The sequence below is a fragment of the Triticum dicoccoides genome, chromosome 1A (assembly GCF_002162155.2).
Source record: "Triticum dicoccoides isolate Atlit2015 ecotype Zavitan chromosome 1A, WEW_v2.0, whole genome shotgun sequence".
Lineage (NCBI taxonomy): Eukaryota > Viridiplantae > Streptophyta > Magnoliopsida > Poales > Poaceae > Triticum > Triticum dicoccoides.
Genome location: NC_041380.1, coordinates 19,325,273 through 19,341,927, shown reverse-complemented (window position 1 = coordinate 19,341,927; position 16,655 = coordinate 19,325,273). Strand labels below are relative to the sequence as shown.

The following is a 16,655-nucleotide window of genomic DNA, read 5'->3' as shown; positions in this document are numbered from 1 at the left end:
TACTACTTGTTGCGGTTGGGGAAATAGTTGTTTTGGTTGTTGGAGGAATGATTGTTGTGGTTGCCGGAGGAACAGTTGTTGTGGTTGCAGAGGGGATGGTTGTTGAGGTTGCTGAGAAATTATTTGTGCTGGTTGTTGGGGAAATGGTTGTTGCGGTTGCAGGGGAAATGGTTGTTGGGGTTGCTGGGGAAATGGTTGTTGTGACTGGGAAAATAGTTGTTGGGGTTGCTGGGATATTATTTGTTCTGGTTGCTGGGGGAATGGTTGTTGCGGTTGCAGGAGGAATGGTTGTTGTGGTTGCTGTGAAATTATTTGTTCTGGTTGTTGGGGGAATGGCTGTGGTCTCTGGGGTTGTTGTGGGAATGATTGTTGTGGTTGTTGGAGCTGGGGAAATTGTTGTTGTGGTTGCAAGGCAAATTGTTGTTGGGGTTGGGGAAAAGCTTGTTGTGGTTGTTTGGGTTGCTGGGGGAATGGTTGTTGTGGTTGTAGGGGAGTTGCTTGTTGGGGTTGGGGAAATGGTTGTTGTGGTGGGGAAAATGGTTGTTGTGATTGATGGGGAAAATATTGTTGGGGTGTGGGAAATGGTTGTTGTGGTGGATATGGTTGCTGTGGATATGATTGCTGCGGATATAATTGTTGTGGTGATTGCAACTCTTGCTCGCTAGGGTTTAGCTGCCTAGCAGCAGTGACGATGCTCATCACCATGGCAAGGAGGACGAAGATGAGGAAGGACTTCATGTTGGGTTTATGGTTACTAATACTTGCTTGGAATAGATGTTTTTGATCTTGGTGCGTGAAGTTTGGATGATGAAAGGTGGCTATGATGATGAAGGTGTATTTATAGCTGTCATGGTATGATTTCATTCATCTTTCCACTTGCTTTCTGAAAAGTGCTCATAAGGTTATCCAACTAAGCATTTGGTATGTTGTGGTTGGTGGGGCAACTTTACTTGTGTGATTTTAGATTATTCATGATAGTTGCTTTTTGTTACACATATCATTTAGTTGTAAGGCATACTTGATAACGACCTATGACTCATTTTTTTCATTTTACACTACACACATTGATCTAGGTTTTGCCTCCTTTTGGAATTAAGTTTGTGATGCTCCACATGATATTAGGCATATCCAGATATGCATAGATTGAGTGGGGCTAAGTTTGTAAGCTTGTGTGTGTCAATATATGATAGATCACACTATAAATGAGAAGATTGTTCTAGACATTATTTTCACTAAACAAACTTTGTATTTTTTTGCCTAGTATGATTCTAAGATGGATAACCAGATTTGACTCATCAAATAACTAGATAAATCGAGTGGCAAGTTAAGGGTTGTGACATGGACTTTTCTCTAAGTACATCATCTTATCTTGCATGCTCTTCATATTTAAAAAGCAGGTACAAATTCATATGCATCTGAAACAAAACTATGAAAAAATAACATGAGAATATATAAAGAGTATAGGACTATATTATGTTACTAGTAACAAAATATTCTTCTATTAATGTAGCACCCTATAGGGCCTAATGTCCGGTCCCCAAACCAGTACGAAAAAAGTAAAAGAAGCGAACTGTCCCTCACAGCACATACAAAATTTTTAGGAATCCCACCAAGCCTCTTAGTATCCATACGCATGCAAATTTGGATCCTTGAGGGCACCCTCTGACCCTCTTTAGTTAACCTAAATCCTGATGTCTCCCAGGCCTATTAACTAGTACTCCGTTCCTAAATATTTGTCTTTTTAGAGATTTCAACAAGTGACTACATACGAAGCAAAATGAGTGAATCTACATGCTAAAGTATGTATATATACATCAGTATATGGTAGTCCATTTGAAATCTCTAAAAATACAAATATTTAGGAATGGAGTGAGTAGTATGCTGGTGTTGAGGAACGTAGTAATTTCAAAAAAATTCCTACGCACATGCAAGATTATGGTGATGCATAGCAATGAGAGGGGAGAGTATCGTCCACGTACCCTCGTAGACCGTAAGCGGAAACGTTATGAGAACACGGTTGATGTAGTCGTACGTCTTCACAATCCGACTGATGCAAGTACCGAACGTACGACACCTCCGAGTTCAGCACACGTTCAGCTCGATGACGTCCCATGAACTCCGATCCAGCAGAGCTTCGCGGGAGACTTCCGTCAGCACGATGGCGTGATGACGGTGATGATGTTGCTACCGACGCAGGGCTTCGCCTAAGCACCACTACGATATGATCGAGGTGGATTATGGTGGAGGGGGGCACCGCACATGGCTTGGAACAATCAACTTCTGTGTCTTTGGGTGCCCCCTGGCCCCGTATATAAAGGAGCAAGGGGGGAGGCCGGTTGGCCTTGGTGCGCCCCAAGGAGAGGAGGAATCCTCCTCCTAGTAGGAGTAGGATTGATCCTTTCCTAGTCCTACTAGGAAGGGGGAAAGTGGGAAGGAAAGAGAGGGAGAGGGAGAGGGAAAGAGGGGCCGCGCCCCCTCCCCTAGTCCAATTCGGACTCATGGGAGGGGGCGCGCCACCTCCTGGGCTGCAGCCCTCTCTCTCCCCTCAGGCCCACTAAGGCCCAATACTTACCCGGGGGGGGGGGGAGAGGGGGTTCCGCTAACCCCTTCGGCACTCCGGTTTTCTTCGAAACCATCCGGAACACTTCCGGTGTCCGAATATAGCCGTCCAATATATCAATCTTTACGTCTCGACCATTTCGAGACTCATCATCATGTCCGCGATCACATTCGGGACTCCGAACTACCTTCGGTACATCAAAACACATAAACTCATAATACCGATCATCACCAAACTTTAAGCGTGCGGACCCTACGGGTTCGAGAACTATGTAGACATGACCGAGACTCGTCTCCGGTCAATAACCAATAGCGGAACCTGGATGCTCATATTGGTTCCTACATATTCTACGAAGATCTTTATCTGTCAAACTGCATAACAACATACGTTGTTCCCTTTGTCATCGGTATGTTACTTGCCCGAGATTCGATCGTCGGTATCCTCATACCTAGTTCAATCTTGTTACCGGCAATTCTCTTTACTCGTTCCATAATACATCATCCCGCAACTAACTCATTAGTCAAAATGCTTGCAAGGCTTATAGTGATGTGCATTACCGAGAGGGCCCAGAGATACCTCTCCGACAATCGGAGTGACAAATCCTAATCTCGATCTATGCCAACTCAACAAGTACCATCGGAGACACCTGTAGAGCACCTTTATAATCACCCAGTTACGTTGTGACGTTTGGTAGCACACAAAGTGTTCCTCTAGTACTCGGGAGTTGCATAATCTCATAGTCATAGGAACATGTATAAGTCATGAAGAAAGCAATAGCAGCAAACTAAACGATCATCATGCTAAGATAATGGAATGGGTCAAGTCAGTCACATCATTATCTAATGATGTAATCCCGTTAATCAAATGACAACTCATGTTTATGGTTAGGAAACATAACCATCATTGATTCAATGAGATAGTCAAGTAGAGGCAAACTAGTGACTCTTTGTTTGTCTATGTATTCACACATGTACTAAGTTTCCGGTTAATACAATTCTAGCATGAATAATAAACATTTATCATGATATAAGGAAATATAAATAACAACTTTATTATTGCCTCTAGGGCATATTTCCTTCACTCTCCCACTTGCACTAGAGTCCATAATCTAGATTACACAGTAATGATTCTAACACCCATGGAGTCTTGGTGCTGATCATGTTTTGCTCGTGAGAGAGGCTTAGTCAACGGCCCTGCAACATTCAGATCCGTATGTATCTTGCAAATCTCTATGTCTCCTTCCTTGACTTGACCGCGGATGGAATTGAAGTGTCTCTTGATGTGCTTAGTTCTTTTGTGAAATCTGGATTCCTTTGCCAAGGCAATTGCACCAGTATTGTCACAAAAGATTTTCATTAGACCCGACGCACTAGGTATGACACCTAGGTCAGATATGAACTCATTCATCTAGAATCCTTCATTTGCTGCTACTGAAGCAGCTATGTACTCCACTTCACAAATAGATCCCGCCATGACGCTTTGCTTAGAACTGCATCAACTGACAGCCCCACCGTTCAATAAAAATACGTATCCGGTTTGTGACTTAGAGTCATCTGGATCAGTGTCAACGCTTGCATCGACGTAACCATTTACGACGAGCTCTTTGTCACCTCCATGAACGAGAAACATATCCTTAGTCCTTTTCAGGTATATCAGGATGTTCTTGACCGCTGTCTAGTGATCCACTCCTGGATTACTTTGGTACCACCCCGCTAAACTAATAGCAAGGCACACATGAGGTCTGGTACACAACATTGCATACATGATAGAGTCTATGGCTGAAGCATAGGGAACATCTTTCATTTTCTCTCTATCTTCTGCAGTGGTCAGGCATTGAGTCTGACTCAACTTCACACCTTGTAACACAGGCAAGAACCCTTTCTTTGCTTGATCCATTTTGAACTTCTTCAAAACTTAATCAAGGTATGTGCTTTGCGAAAGTCCAATTAAGTTTCTTGATCTATCTCTATAGATTTTGATGCCCAATATATAAGAAACTTCACCGAGGTCTTCCATTGAAAAACTCTTATTCAAGTATCCTTTTATGCTATCCAGAAATTCTATATCATTTCCAATCAGCAATATGTCATCCACATATAATATTAAAAATGCTACAGAGCTTCCACTCACTTTCTTGTAAATACAGGCTTCTCCAAAAGTCTGTGTAAAACCATATGCTTTGATCACACTATCAAAACGTTTATTCCAACTCCGAGATGCTTGCACCAGTCCATAGATGGATCGCTGGAGCTTGCATACTTTGTTAGCACCCTTTGGATTGATAAAACCTTCAGATTGCATCATATACAACTCTTCTTCCATAAATCCATTCAGGAATGCAGTCTTTACATCCATTTGCCAAATTTCATAATCATAAATTGCGGCAATTGCTAACATGATTTGGACGGACTTAAGCATCGCTACGAGTGAGAAGGTCTCATCGTAGTCAACTCCTTGAACTTGAAGAAAACTGATACGTCTCCGTCGTATCTACTTTTCCAAACACTTTTGCCCTTGTTTTGGACTCTAACTTGCATGATTTGAATGAAACTAACCCGGACTGACGTTGTTTTCAGCAGAATTACCATGGTGTTATTTATGTGCAGAAACAGAAGTTCTCGGAATGACCTGAAACTTCACGGAACATCTTTTTGGAAATAATAAAAAATCCTTGCAAAAGATGAAGAACAGGGGGCCCACACCCTAGCCACGAGGGTGGGGGCGCGCCTGCCCCCCCAGGACGCGCCCCCTACCTCGTGGGCCCCCTGGAGCTCCTCCGACCTCAACTCCAACTCTATATATTTGCTTTCGGGGAGAACAAATAAGAGAGAAGGATTCATCGCGTTTTACGATACGGAGCCGCCGCCAAGCCCTAAAACCTCTCGGGAGGGCTGATCTAGAGTCCGTTCGGGGCTCCGGAGAGGGGAATCCGTCGCCATCGTAGTCTTGCTGGACGGTGATGGGTTAGATGAGATTTATCATGTAATCGAGTTAGTTTTGTTAGGGTTTGATCCCTAGTATCCACTATGTTCTGAGATTGATGTTGCTATGACTTTGCTATGCTTAATGCTTGACACTAGGGCCCGAGTGCCATGATTTCAGATCTGAACCTATTATGTTTTCATGAATATATGTGAGTTCTTGATCCTATCTTGCAAGTCTATAGTCACTTACTATGTGTTATGATCCGGCAACCCCGAAGTGACAATAATCGGGACCACTCCCGGTGATGACCGTAGTTTGAGGAGTTCATGTATTCACTATGTGTTAATGCTTTGGTCCGGTACTCAATTAAAAGGAGGCCTTAATATCCCTTAGTTTCCACTAGTCAACAACCCGTGCACCTGCACGTGCTAGAACTAATTTACATTTTATTTTCCTTTTTTGATTTACAACATTTATATCAGTCATAATTTAGAGAATCACATGATTAAAAAGGTACAATGGTATTCAATACATCATATCTATTCTTCTATAAATAGTACAATAATAAAGAAATATGTTGAACAATGAAACAAATGAATTAAGTTTTATTTCATAATATGTAGCTGCAATTAATCTTCATTCTACATCATAGCAACCATCCAACTTTAACCAACACTAAAATGCTTCAAGTGAAACAACTACGTACAATGGCACATACCGAAAAGAAATTATAACTATCCCACATTAAGTAGAAGTAGAAGTATCAAATTTAGTCATGTTGGTTCCATGAAACCAAGCCAAGTGATTATTTCATCTCTTCAAGAACAATCCGGTGTTCAGAAAGTTGTAGCTTTCTAGACCTTCTTCATGGGAGGAAATGCCATTGCCTTGCCGTCAAGTGTGAAGATATCTTTTGTTTCCATAGCAAAAGATGGCCCAAGGTCACTCCTCTAGGATCGAACACATGCATCGAAAATAAAAACTATACCATCATCACGTAACCACGATTGAAATCGTAATGTAAGATCATTGCATCAAAGCACATTATAAAAGAGAAACTTCAAAGTTCATATATTTCAGGTTTGCAAAACAATGGCTGAAATTGGTTATATTTCCTGATATAGAACAAATAAGATAGAAGATTTCAACAAAAAATTGCATCAATTACAATGGATCCACGACATTACATAGATGCCTATGTGCTAATTTGTAAAGACATCGTTGATGTGGAATCAAAGTGTGTATAAAGAATTACCTATAAGTAAATCAAACATATCTATCTTGTCGGTTACAGAACTGGACAAATTTGTAAGTGGATTATAACATTAATCTATCTTCATCCTAATGATATTCCCATCAAGTGCCATGTTTGAAACATTCTAATCAAAATCTTAATGGCAGATAAAGAACTAATATGTAGTATACACATATAAAATTCCGTTAACTGGTTTACTTTGTCATTTGAAAAAATAAACCAATAAATTTTGTATGTATATTGCAATGTGTACATCATGAATTATCATATACAAATCGGACTTCTGGCTTCATTGTCAAACTGAGGAAAGATCTCCATGGCCATCTATTAAGCAATACAACAGGAAAGTAAGAAGAGATGGAAGGCAGAAGAGGCAGCGATAATGACGTGTAATGTTAAGCTCCAAACTGATGAAGTATGTGTTATATTACACTCGCAATTTGATTTTTTATGAAGCACATCGAACAATCGATACTATGTCCGATTAATAAATTGAAAATGCCGACCACGTTGAGAAGATAATTAAATTTAGTGACCCAGGACACTGCGTAATATGTATGTGATAAATGAAGATAGATAGATGTAGTCACACGCATATTCATCTTACACGTAACCTTCACTCCAAAATTTCTACGACTTCTTTTCTTTGTAAGATTAACCTGTGTGGGAAGTTATATTATAGGATATGTGAAGATCATCGTCGGAACTGGTGGTGTAGAATCGGTAGAGAAAATAGATGCAATAGCCAAATAATGAGAAAAATACTTCTAATTCAGGTAGTCGTACAAAATTATGAACACATAATCAAAATCCAAAGATCACTAAATTCGAACAATAGCTCGATGTAGCAAAGCCATAGCATCAGATATACATTCGAAGAGCTGTATTTTTTTTGTTGCATCTAAACTAAGATATCCATGCAATTCCTGCTGGAATCGTACTGATCAATTGTGATCAAAATAATCATGAGGAATTTAGGTCAGCTTCCACCTTTTTATTGACAGTAAAAGCGAAACAAAAGGGGGATATTAATATGAGATTTCGGGTGGAAGAGGAAGTATAAGACTTCTGCACGCAACAGCGGACTGATTATAGATGGAGGCGACAACCAAAAGCTACGAATTAATGAAGCAAAAGTGTCTACGTGCTCCTCCAAAAAAATAAACTGTACGTGCATATGAATGGGTGCTGTAGTAATAAGTACCTCAGCGATTATGCTAATGCATCCACCGTTCCGTACTCCAAATCAAAACGCTCGCCACTAATATGCTTACCTACTAAACGCTGGCCGCTAATATGCAATTGGAAGTACACAGTTCTGTACCCAGCATACATTACGCAGCCACCCACCAGCACTGTGGTTGCCTACCAAGTTCCATTTGCCACGATGATGTTGGCGGTACATAATGAAAATTACAAACCCTAGAACATAGGAGAGAGTGATCACACAGGGAGTCGCGTGAGAAAGCACGTTAGATTTCTATCTTTATAGGAAAACAAACATGGACAGGCAAAGATGTCATTCAGGTTTAATCATGAAGTCAAGGTGGCACAGACCGCAGCTGGCGGGCAGTGAGGGAAGATAAGAGAACGGTGGCTACTTGTTTAAACAGCAGGCTCAATGGAGGAGATGCGGAAGAAAAGGGGTAAACGTGCCTGCTGCCAGAGGAGATGGGCTTGAGCAGGGACCTCGTGAGGAGGAAAGTTTGCTTCTCCATAAGGAAAATCTGAGGGCTACTAGATCAAACCGCTGGCACGATGGAGGAGATGCGTGAGAAAGAAAAATATTCTTGTTGCGGGAGTATAAGTGCTTGAGGATGGAACCTCGGGAGAAGGAAGGACTGTTTTCGATGGAAAAATCTGAGCCGAGAAGATTATAGCTATCTCGATTTTTTCTACAATTTATCGGACGATCGTAGTTGTAAAACTTCTAGGATGAACTATGGATCGACAATGCAGAATCAGAGATCGATCGATCTTATAACTTTTCGATCTGTTATTTGATCCTAACCATAGAATTGAGATCCTAAGGATATAGCGATGCATGTAGGAGTCCAAACATGGAAAGATATAACTCTTTGATCTGTTAACGTGTAAAGATAGTAAGTTATTGATCTCATATTTGATCCTAACCATAAAATTGAGATCCTAAGGATGTAGCAATACGTGAAGAAGACCAAACTTAGAAAGATATATCTCCAACGTGGAAAGGTATGACTCCTTGATCTGTTTTTTTTCCAGGAAGGACTATTTGATCTATTATTTGATCCTAACCGTAGAATTGAGATCCTAAGGATATTTTTACATGGTTTTCTAGGATTAACGTGGTAAATCCAATGGTACCTCCAATTAGTAAATATATAAGATAAGATTAGGACCCCGCTGCCACGAGAGGGTAGGACAAAAGATGTCATGCAAGTTCTTTTCCATAAGCACGTATGACTATATTCGGAATACATGCCTACATTACATTGATGAATTGGAGCTAATTTTGTGTCACCCTAGGTTATGACTGTTACATGATGAACCGCATCCGGCATAATTCTCTATCACCGATCCATTGCCTACGCGCTTTTCATATATTGTTCTTCGCTTATTTACTTTTGCGTTGCTATTGCTATCATCACTACAAAATACCAAAAACACTACTTTTGCTACCATTACCTTTTGCTATCGTTACCACTACTATCATATTACTTTCCTACTAAACACTTTGCTGCAGATATTAAGTTTCCATGTGTGGTTGAATTGACAACTCAGCTGCTAATACTTGAGAATATTCTTTGGCTCCCCTTGTGTCGAATCAATAAATTTGGGTTGAATACTCTATCCTCGAAAACTGTTGCAATCCCCTATACTTGTGGGTTATCAAGACTATTTTCTGGCGCCATTGTCGGGGAGCATAGCTCTATTCTTTGAGTCACTTGGGATTTATATCTGCCTATCATTATGAAGAACTTGAGAGATCCCTCCTTTAGTACCGGTTGGAGCCACCAACCCGTACTAAAGGCCACCACCTCTTTAGTACCGGTTCGTGGCACGAATCGGTACTAAAGGTTCGCCACGAACCGGTACTAAAGGTTGGCCATGAACTGGTACTAATGAGCGCCGCCCGTCTAGCCGTTGGAACCGGTACTAATGGTCACATTAGTGCCGGTTCAATTACAAACCGGGACTAATGAGTTTCACATTAGACCCTTTTTCTACTAGTGGATTTAAAGAGTTTCACAATTTTGATGGCAAACAGAAACACCCAAAAAATAGGTAATCATGGAGAAGTTCAGAATATCAAATATATAATTTCGTCTGTCCAGAAAAAGGAAAAGGGAAACGTTTCACACTAGGGCACTGGCCGAACCTTCGGCCGGTCGCGAGCCACGCTGGCGCCCCGTGCCCGCCCAAGCCGCACCCCACGCGAGACTCCTGTTTTTGTTGGGCCCCCACGTGGACCACCCCTCCTCCCTTATCTTTTTCCCTAACTGCTGCCTTCATCCCCTACCTCTAGACACATCATTTCCCTTGGTTGTATTTCTTCTTCCTTTCCCCGCACTGCTGCCTACCAGTGCTTCTATCGGCCGTGTGCTTCGCGAGCCAGGGGGACTGCCTGACTGCTACCTGCCAGCCGCCGCCACTGGTTGCGCTATGGCTGGGACACGGTGGTCGCAAATGCTCCATCCGGTGTGGGGAATGCTGGAACTAGAGAAAAAAATGCTACAACCGGTGCATACGTGAGCTACAGGCGGCATTTAATTTTGCTGGAACTAGTAAGTGTCGGCTGTGGAAAAAGTTTCAAGGCGGCATGGGAAAAAAGCTTCCACCGGAGAGAAAATGCTTCAACCGTTTTGGAAAAAGCTTCAACCGGCTGTGTAAAAGCTTCACCCAACTAGAGGAAAAGCTTCAAGTGGCATGAGGAAAAATCTTTCCACCACGAGAAAAAAGCTTCAATGGTAAAAAAAGCTTCAAGCAGCGATGGAAAAGCTTCAACAAGCGGGAGGAAAAGCTTCAAGTGGCAATGACGAAAAAGCTTCCACATATGGAAAAAGCTTCAACCAGGGGAACACCAATGGTATGAGGAGATGACGGCGTGAGCTGCGGCCGACAGCACGGTGGTGCTGCGACAGGCGCGCTACGAAGACAGCGAGGCTAGGTGCTGAAACATGAGATGCATCGGCTGTCTTTTGTGTTGTTTTTGAAATGAGGAGCGATGACCGCCGGCGAGGCAGAGGCGGCCAAATGCGATCTAAAGGGGGGCGAGGCGCGACCTATTGCGAGGTCTGCAGCCGGCGGGGACGAGGGTGGTGCAGGAACTACTCACAGGGAAGGGGGGGGGGGATTTTGAGGATCTCGCAATTGTGGAAGATGAAGTCAACGAGGGACATGGGCCAGCTGGCAAATTAGGCGGTTGACAACGCGCTAATCATGCGGCTGGGGTGTGACCGGCACAAATTTGGGCCGGCGCACCGACGCCTATTAGAGCATCTCTAGCCACACCCCCAACAGGCCCACCCAGGCGTTTTTGCCGCGTCGGCGCCAAAAAAACGGCCCAGTCGTGCCCCCAGAAGCCCGTTTTTCGCCGGCTCGGACTGAAAATGGTGCCGGCAGACCCAGGCCGAACCTGGCGCCCTGGGGTGCGCCTGGGGCGCCGACACAAGTGAAAAGGGCGCGTGCGTCCGCCCTGTCGGCGAGTCGAGCGCCTCTTCCCGCTGTTTCTTCCCGCTTTTCCCCACTTCCCTCCCATACTCTTCCTTCCTCCCGCCAATCTCCCTCCCACTCGCCTCCCAGCCGGCCGCCACGCCACCGAAGAAGTTCGTCGCCCCCCACGTGGCGGCAAGCTCGACCGCCTCCGTCGCCCAGCCAAGGCAGAGGAAACCGAGGGCACCGCCGACCAAGCCACTGGGCATGTCAAACGCCAAGTGGAGGGCGAAAATTCAGCGACAGGAGGCTGTCACCGCTGATCGGCGGAACAGGGCCATCGCCAAGAAGGCCCGCGTCAGCGCGGCGCGCGCGGCTGCGGCTGCCTCATTGGCGGACCAAGCTGAGGCCGAGGCGACTCGCGCGGGGATGATGAATCCACCCGGAAGCCACGCCTAGTACGTGCCCTGGGGCCAGCAAGGCGGCGGCTCTCCGCAGCCATGGGGATCTCCCTCGCTGGGCTACGCCGACGGGGACGCGCACGGTGGGTTCAACCCAAACGTCACTTTCCCCCATGGATACCCGGCCCAGTGCACGCCCTCTCCCGCCTTCGCTGGCGTGCAATACCCCCCATACAACTACTCGCTGCCCGCCTACACTCCCTCCCCGACGCCCCCACTCCACCGTGGCCTGCTGCCCTTCTCGCACCTTGGCGACACCAATGAGACCGAGGCTGACATGGACGACATCATCGCGGCAGGTTCGGCCACGGCCACCGCGTCTCCCGGGTTCGTCACCCAGGACGAGACGGTGGATCTCAGCGGTGGCATGGACGGAGAGCTTGGCTACGTCTACGGCGAGGATGAGTAGGAGGAGCAGGAGCAGGAGCAGGAGGAGGAGGACAAGGAGGAGGAGGAGGAGGAGGAGCCGGCGCCTGTTCTGGCGAAGGGGCGCAAGAAGAAGAAGCGGGCGGCCAGGTTAGGCGAGCCGTGCATCAAGTGGGCGTCCAAGGAGGAGGAATGCCTCGCCGAAGCATAGAAAGTCGTCTGCCTCGACCCGACCACCGGCACGAACCAGAGCATCAAGACGTACTGGGACCGCATCAAGGCCGAGTTCGACGAGCACAAGCTCGTCGACCCCTACTTCAAAGGTGTCTACATGCAGCGCGGCTCCAAGGCGATGGCGAACCATTGGGGGCGTATCCAGGGGGCGTGCAAAAAATGCATGGGGTAGTCGAGGAGGTCGCGGCTCGCCCGGAGAGCGGCGCCAGCATTGAGGATCAGGTATACCACGCCAGTCTCCCGCCTCTCTTCGCCGTGTACGCCCGCCAACTGTTTGTTCCTCCGTGCAGTTGCTGCGCATGTTCGCCCTGTACCGGCAGAGCAACAGCGACGTCGAATTCAAGTACCTCCATGTCTACAAGTGCATTAACAAGTGCGAGAAGTGGGCGGAAGTCCGGCGCACCCTCGACAAGGCCAAGAAGACCTACAAGCCGGACGCGCCGACCCCTGGCGCATCGGAAGGGCGGCCGGACGACAACAAAGGTGCCAAGAAGGGGAAATATGTCGACGACGGCTACCACTCGAGTGCAGGAGTCCATTGAGCACTGTCTCACTGACGCGCAGGCCCGGGCCGTCCTTTGTGAAGAGAGGACCGATGTACGATGGTCGGCGTTGATGTTGAGCAGCGCCGTCAAGCTTGACCTGCTCCGGACCAATGTCACCGCGAAGAAGAGAAACACCGACCTGGCTTTCCTGCGTGGCGGGGCGGACATGCTCCAGAGCACCGACGAGGCGGTCAAGGCGTGGTACTTGGCAGAGCACGGTCTCATCCGGAACCAACTTCCCTCGACAGCGCCGCCAACGCCCACACCCACGCCGCTGCCGCCGCCAAGCCCGCGTGATGACGCCTCCACGACGCCCAGCACCACCGAAGCCGCGCCGACACTGCCCAGCGGAGAATCAGCTCCGACACCGCCAAGCCCGTGCATGCCAACTCCGCCGATGCTTGGGGCAAAGCCCGCCGAGTGATGCGTTGCGCACGCGAACTTCTGCCGCTCTATTTTTTGTACGCCGAACTGTGACTTGCGATCGCCGGACTTGTGGCGTCTTTTGTGAGCGAGAACGACCAAGTTCGAATTTTCTGCATCCTGGTGGTGGCGCCTGGGGGCGTGACTAGGAGCTAGGTCACCCTCAGGGACCGAACTTGCGCCGGTTCACCCCCAGACCGCTCTTTTTTAGTGCCCTGAGTGCCCAAAGGAAAAAAGGAAACTTCAGGTAGGCTGTTTGTGTGTACGACAGAGTCGAGCCCAATCTCCTCAGACTAAACTGGTTGAGCCGAACCATTCCCCTCCACTGTATCCCCCACCGCACGGACCCAACCAAAGACCTAGCGACCGCCATGGCGCCACCGCCGCCAGCGCTCCCGGACGAGCTCGTCGAGGAGATCCTCCTCCACCTCCCGCCCAACGACCCCGCCGGCCTCCTCTGTTCCTCCCTCATCTCCAAGGCCTGGAGCAGCGCCGTCTCCGGCCCCGGCTTCCGCCGTCACCTCCACGAGCTCCACGGGGCAACCCCCGTGCTTGGCCTCCTCCACGACCAGGCCAGCAACCGCGCCCCTGCTTCATCCCCACCATGGCCTCGCCCTTCTCCCTCGCCATCCCGGACGGCCGGTCCTGGCTGGCCCGTGACTGCCGCCACGACCGCGCCCTCTTCTTCCTCAAGTGTGAGGACGCCAAGGAACTCCTGGTGTGGGAGCCAATCACGGGCGCCCAACACCTCATGCCTGCGCCCACGGCGTTGGAGCCCGGCTACTTGGCTGCGGCCGTGCTCTGCGCGGCGGATGGGTGCGACCACCGCGACTGCCTCGGGGGCCCTTTCCGCGTGCTTTTTGTCTTCCCCGGCGGGTATGGCATGTCGGTGTGCGTGTACTTGTCGGAGACCGGTGCCTGGAGCGAGCCGACCTCGACACACGGCGACTTAATGGTATACATACAACATTCCAGCGTTCTCGTCGGCAGCTCTCAGCTCTACTTCGTCTTCTACGACCACGAGGAGAGTGGGTGGATCCAGGAGTACGAATTCTCCAGGCAGTCCCTCACTCTGTTCAGCGCACCAGACAACCACTTTGGCCTGTATAATCTCGTGCTCGCAGACGACGGTGGGCTGGGAGTAATCCAACACGCACATCCGCATCTCAAATTGTGGACAAGAGAGGCGAGTGATGGCACTGATGCGCGATGGGTGCTCAGCCGGGTCATCTCCCCGTGCAATTTGCTCCCAACTAGTGCTCGCTTGGATGAAGGTTATAGAGTGCTAGTGGTGGGCTTTGCCGAGGGAGCAAATGTCATTTTCGTTAGTACATTGGCGGGACTCTTCGCAATTGAGCTACAATCTGAGCAGGTGAAGAAGGTGTGTGATCAATGTAGTTTCTGTAATGTGGTTCCAGTTGTCACCTTCTACACTCCTGTGGCCTGAGGCGACCACCAAAATCTGTTGACGTCAAAGCCTGGTGAGGAGGCAGGTGGTGAGGATGGTGTAGAGGAGGAGAAAACAGTAAATTAGGCGCAACAACTGGCCGACCATTGTTCCAATGCTATCAAGAATGGGGACTTTGTCAACACTTTCGAAAGCATCCGCCATGACCACAATATCAGGTGAGAGCTCTGGTCCCAAACTCCTCCCCATTCCGAGCTACCCTGAAACATTTGTACAGATGTGATTGTGTATAAAAAGAACTCCCCCTTAGTTCAGTGCTCATTAAGATTAACACCATGTGCCATTAGTTGCTTTGGGACTTTGTCTTTTTGTTCAGGAGATAAATTTAGAACAGCTTTAGATGTTTTAACCTTTTAGGACGAAGTGGTTGCCAAGTGGTAAGAAGGTTGTCTATTATTGTCCCTTTCTTTGGGCCAGTGGTGGTGCCAGGGGCCAGGGCTGCACAACTGTGTGGTGAAGTGCTTTATTTTCTTTGAAGTTTGCGTTGCTCTCTAGGTTTTTATATGCAATTTCACTTCTATGGAATAGTAACTTTTGGGATCAACCATCCCCATAGTTTAAACGGGGCACAACGATGCCCATCAGATAGTCATATATACACAGAAAATGGCCATGTGATTCTGCATATGAAAACTAGTAATAGTCTTGTTTGGGTCTTGGAAGGAACTGTTTGCTGTTTGGTCTTGCCTCTTGGATTCTCATCATCATTCCATAGAAGACCGTTTATTCAATGCTGTTTTGCTAATAGTTATTGTTAATTGATAGTAGATGATGTTGAAAACGCTTTCATTTTTTAGAACACTTGTGCCATGGATTGACTATATCTTGAAGTTGTATCTGGTGCCATATGTCTGCCATTTGCTTTCTAAATTTATATAAGTACTCCCTCCGTAAAGAAATATAAGAGCCTTTGGATCACTACTTTAGTGATCCAAACGCTCTTGTATTTCTTTACGGAGGGAGTATACTTTTATCTTTCACATCTATACTTGGAATAGCAATGCCAGTTTGAACATATATGGAACTAACTAAATAGTCTATATGCACAAGGTAGCTTTTACTACATATAAGAGAGTTCCTCTTTTCAACAATCATGTCTTACATGAATTATGCAATAATGTCAATAGTGGGTGTTAAATGAGCCAATTCATTATCATCGTCATGTTATAATGATTAAGTTGGATCATTTAAGCGCTTGTATCTATATCTTCCTGTTGCTATTTCTTTATGAGTTTCCAGTGGCTAAATAAAATTGATGGTAAGCACCAATGTGTTTTCCTCCTGTTAGGTTAAATACTGGTAATAGTCGTTTTTTAACATGAACACTGTCTTAGTCGTCAGGAAACTCAATAGCAAAAACAGAAACACTTGAAGTACTGTAAATAACCTTGGGGTTGTTGGCAGAGGCTTCAAATGTGGTAATGCCAGGGTTCAGATTGCAACAGATTGTTGAAATATGATCCAGCTAGATATAAAGCTCTGAAATCGCTAAGATATGCCTGACACATCGTACAAGATGTTTCTACTCTATTTTCATGTTGCCTTAGTGGTCAATACACATCTGTTGATGTCTATACAAGAAGCCAACATTTAATCTGTTAATTTTTGTCAATGCTATTACAGTGTTTGCCATGTTCCATATTCAATTGCAATTGCTCTGAAAAGTCTCCATTGTTTTCTCTTTGCTATGATGACAGTCTTTGCATGTTCTTCTGCATGTGTCAAATGTTGCCTTTTATGTGAAGTTCACGTTTCATTGTGCTAGCATTATATTCCTCTTACATGA

At 46.4% G+C, this 16,655-nt stretch overlaps 1 protein-coding gene across 1 annotated transcript in view; it reads right to left on the bottom strand.

Annotated features, from left to right (window-relative positions):
• Window positions 1-812, bottom strand: part of LOC119359618 (gamma-gliadin-like) — a 2,464-nt gene extending 1,652 nt beyond the window's left edge. The window contains exon 1 of the mRNA XM_037625749.1: window positions 2-812. Within this exon, the coding sequence (XP_037481646.1) occupies window positions 2-738 (737 nt within the window). The 5' untranslated portion in view covers window positions 739-812. The remainder of the gene's footprint in view (window position 1) is intronic.
• Window positions 813-16,655: the final 15,843 nt, after the last annotated feature.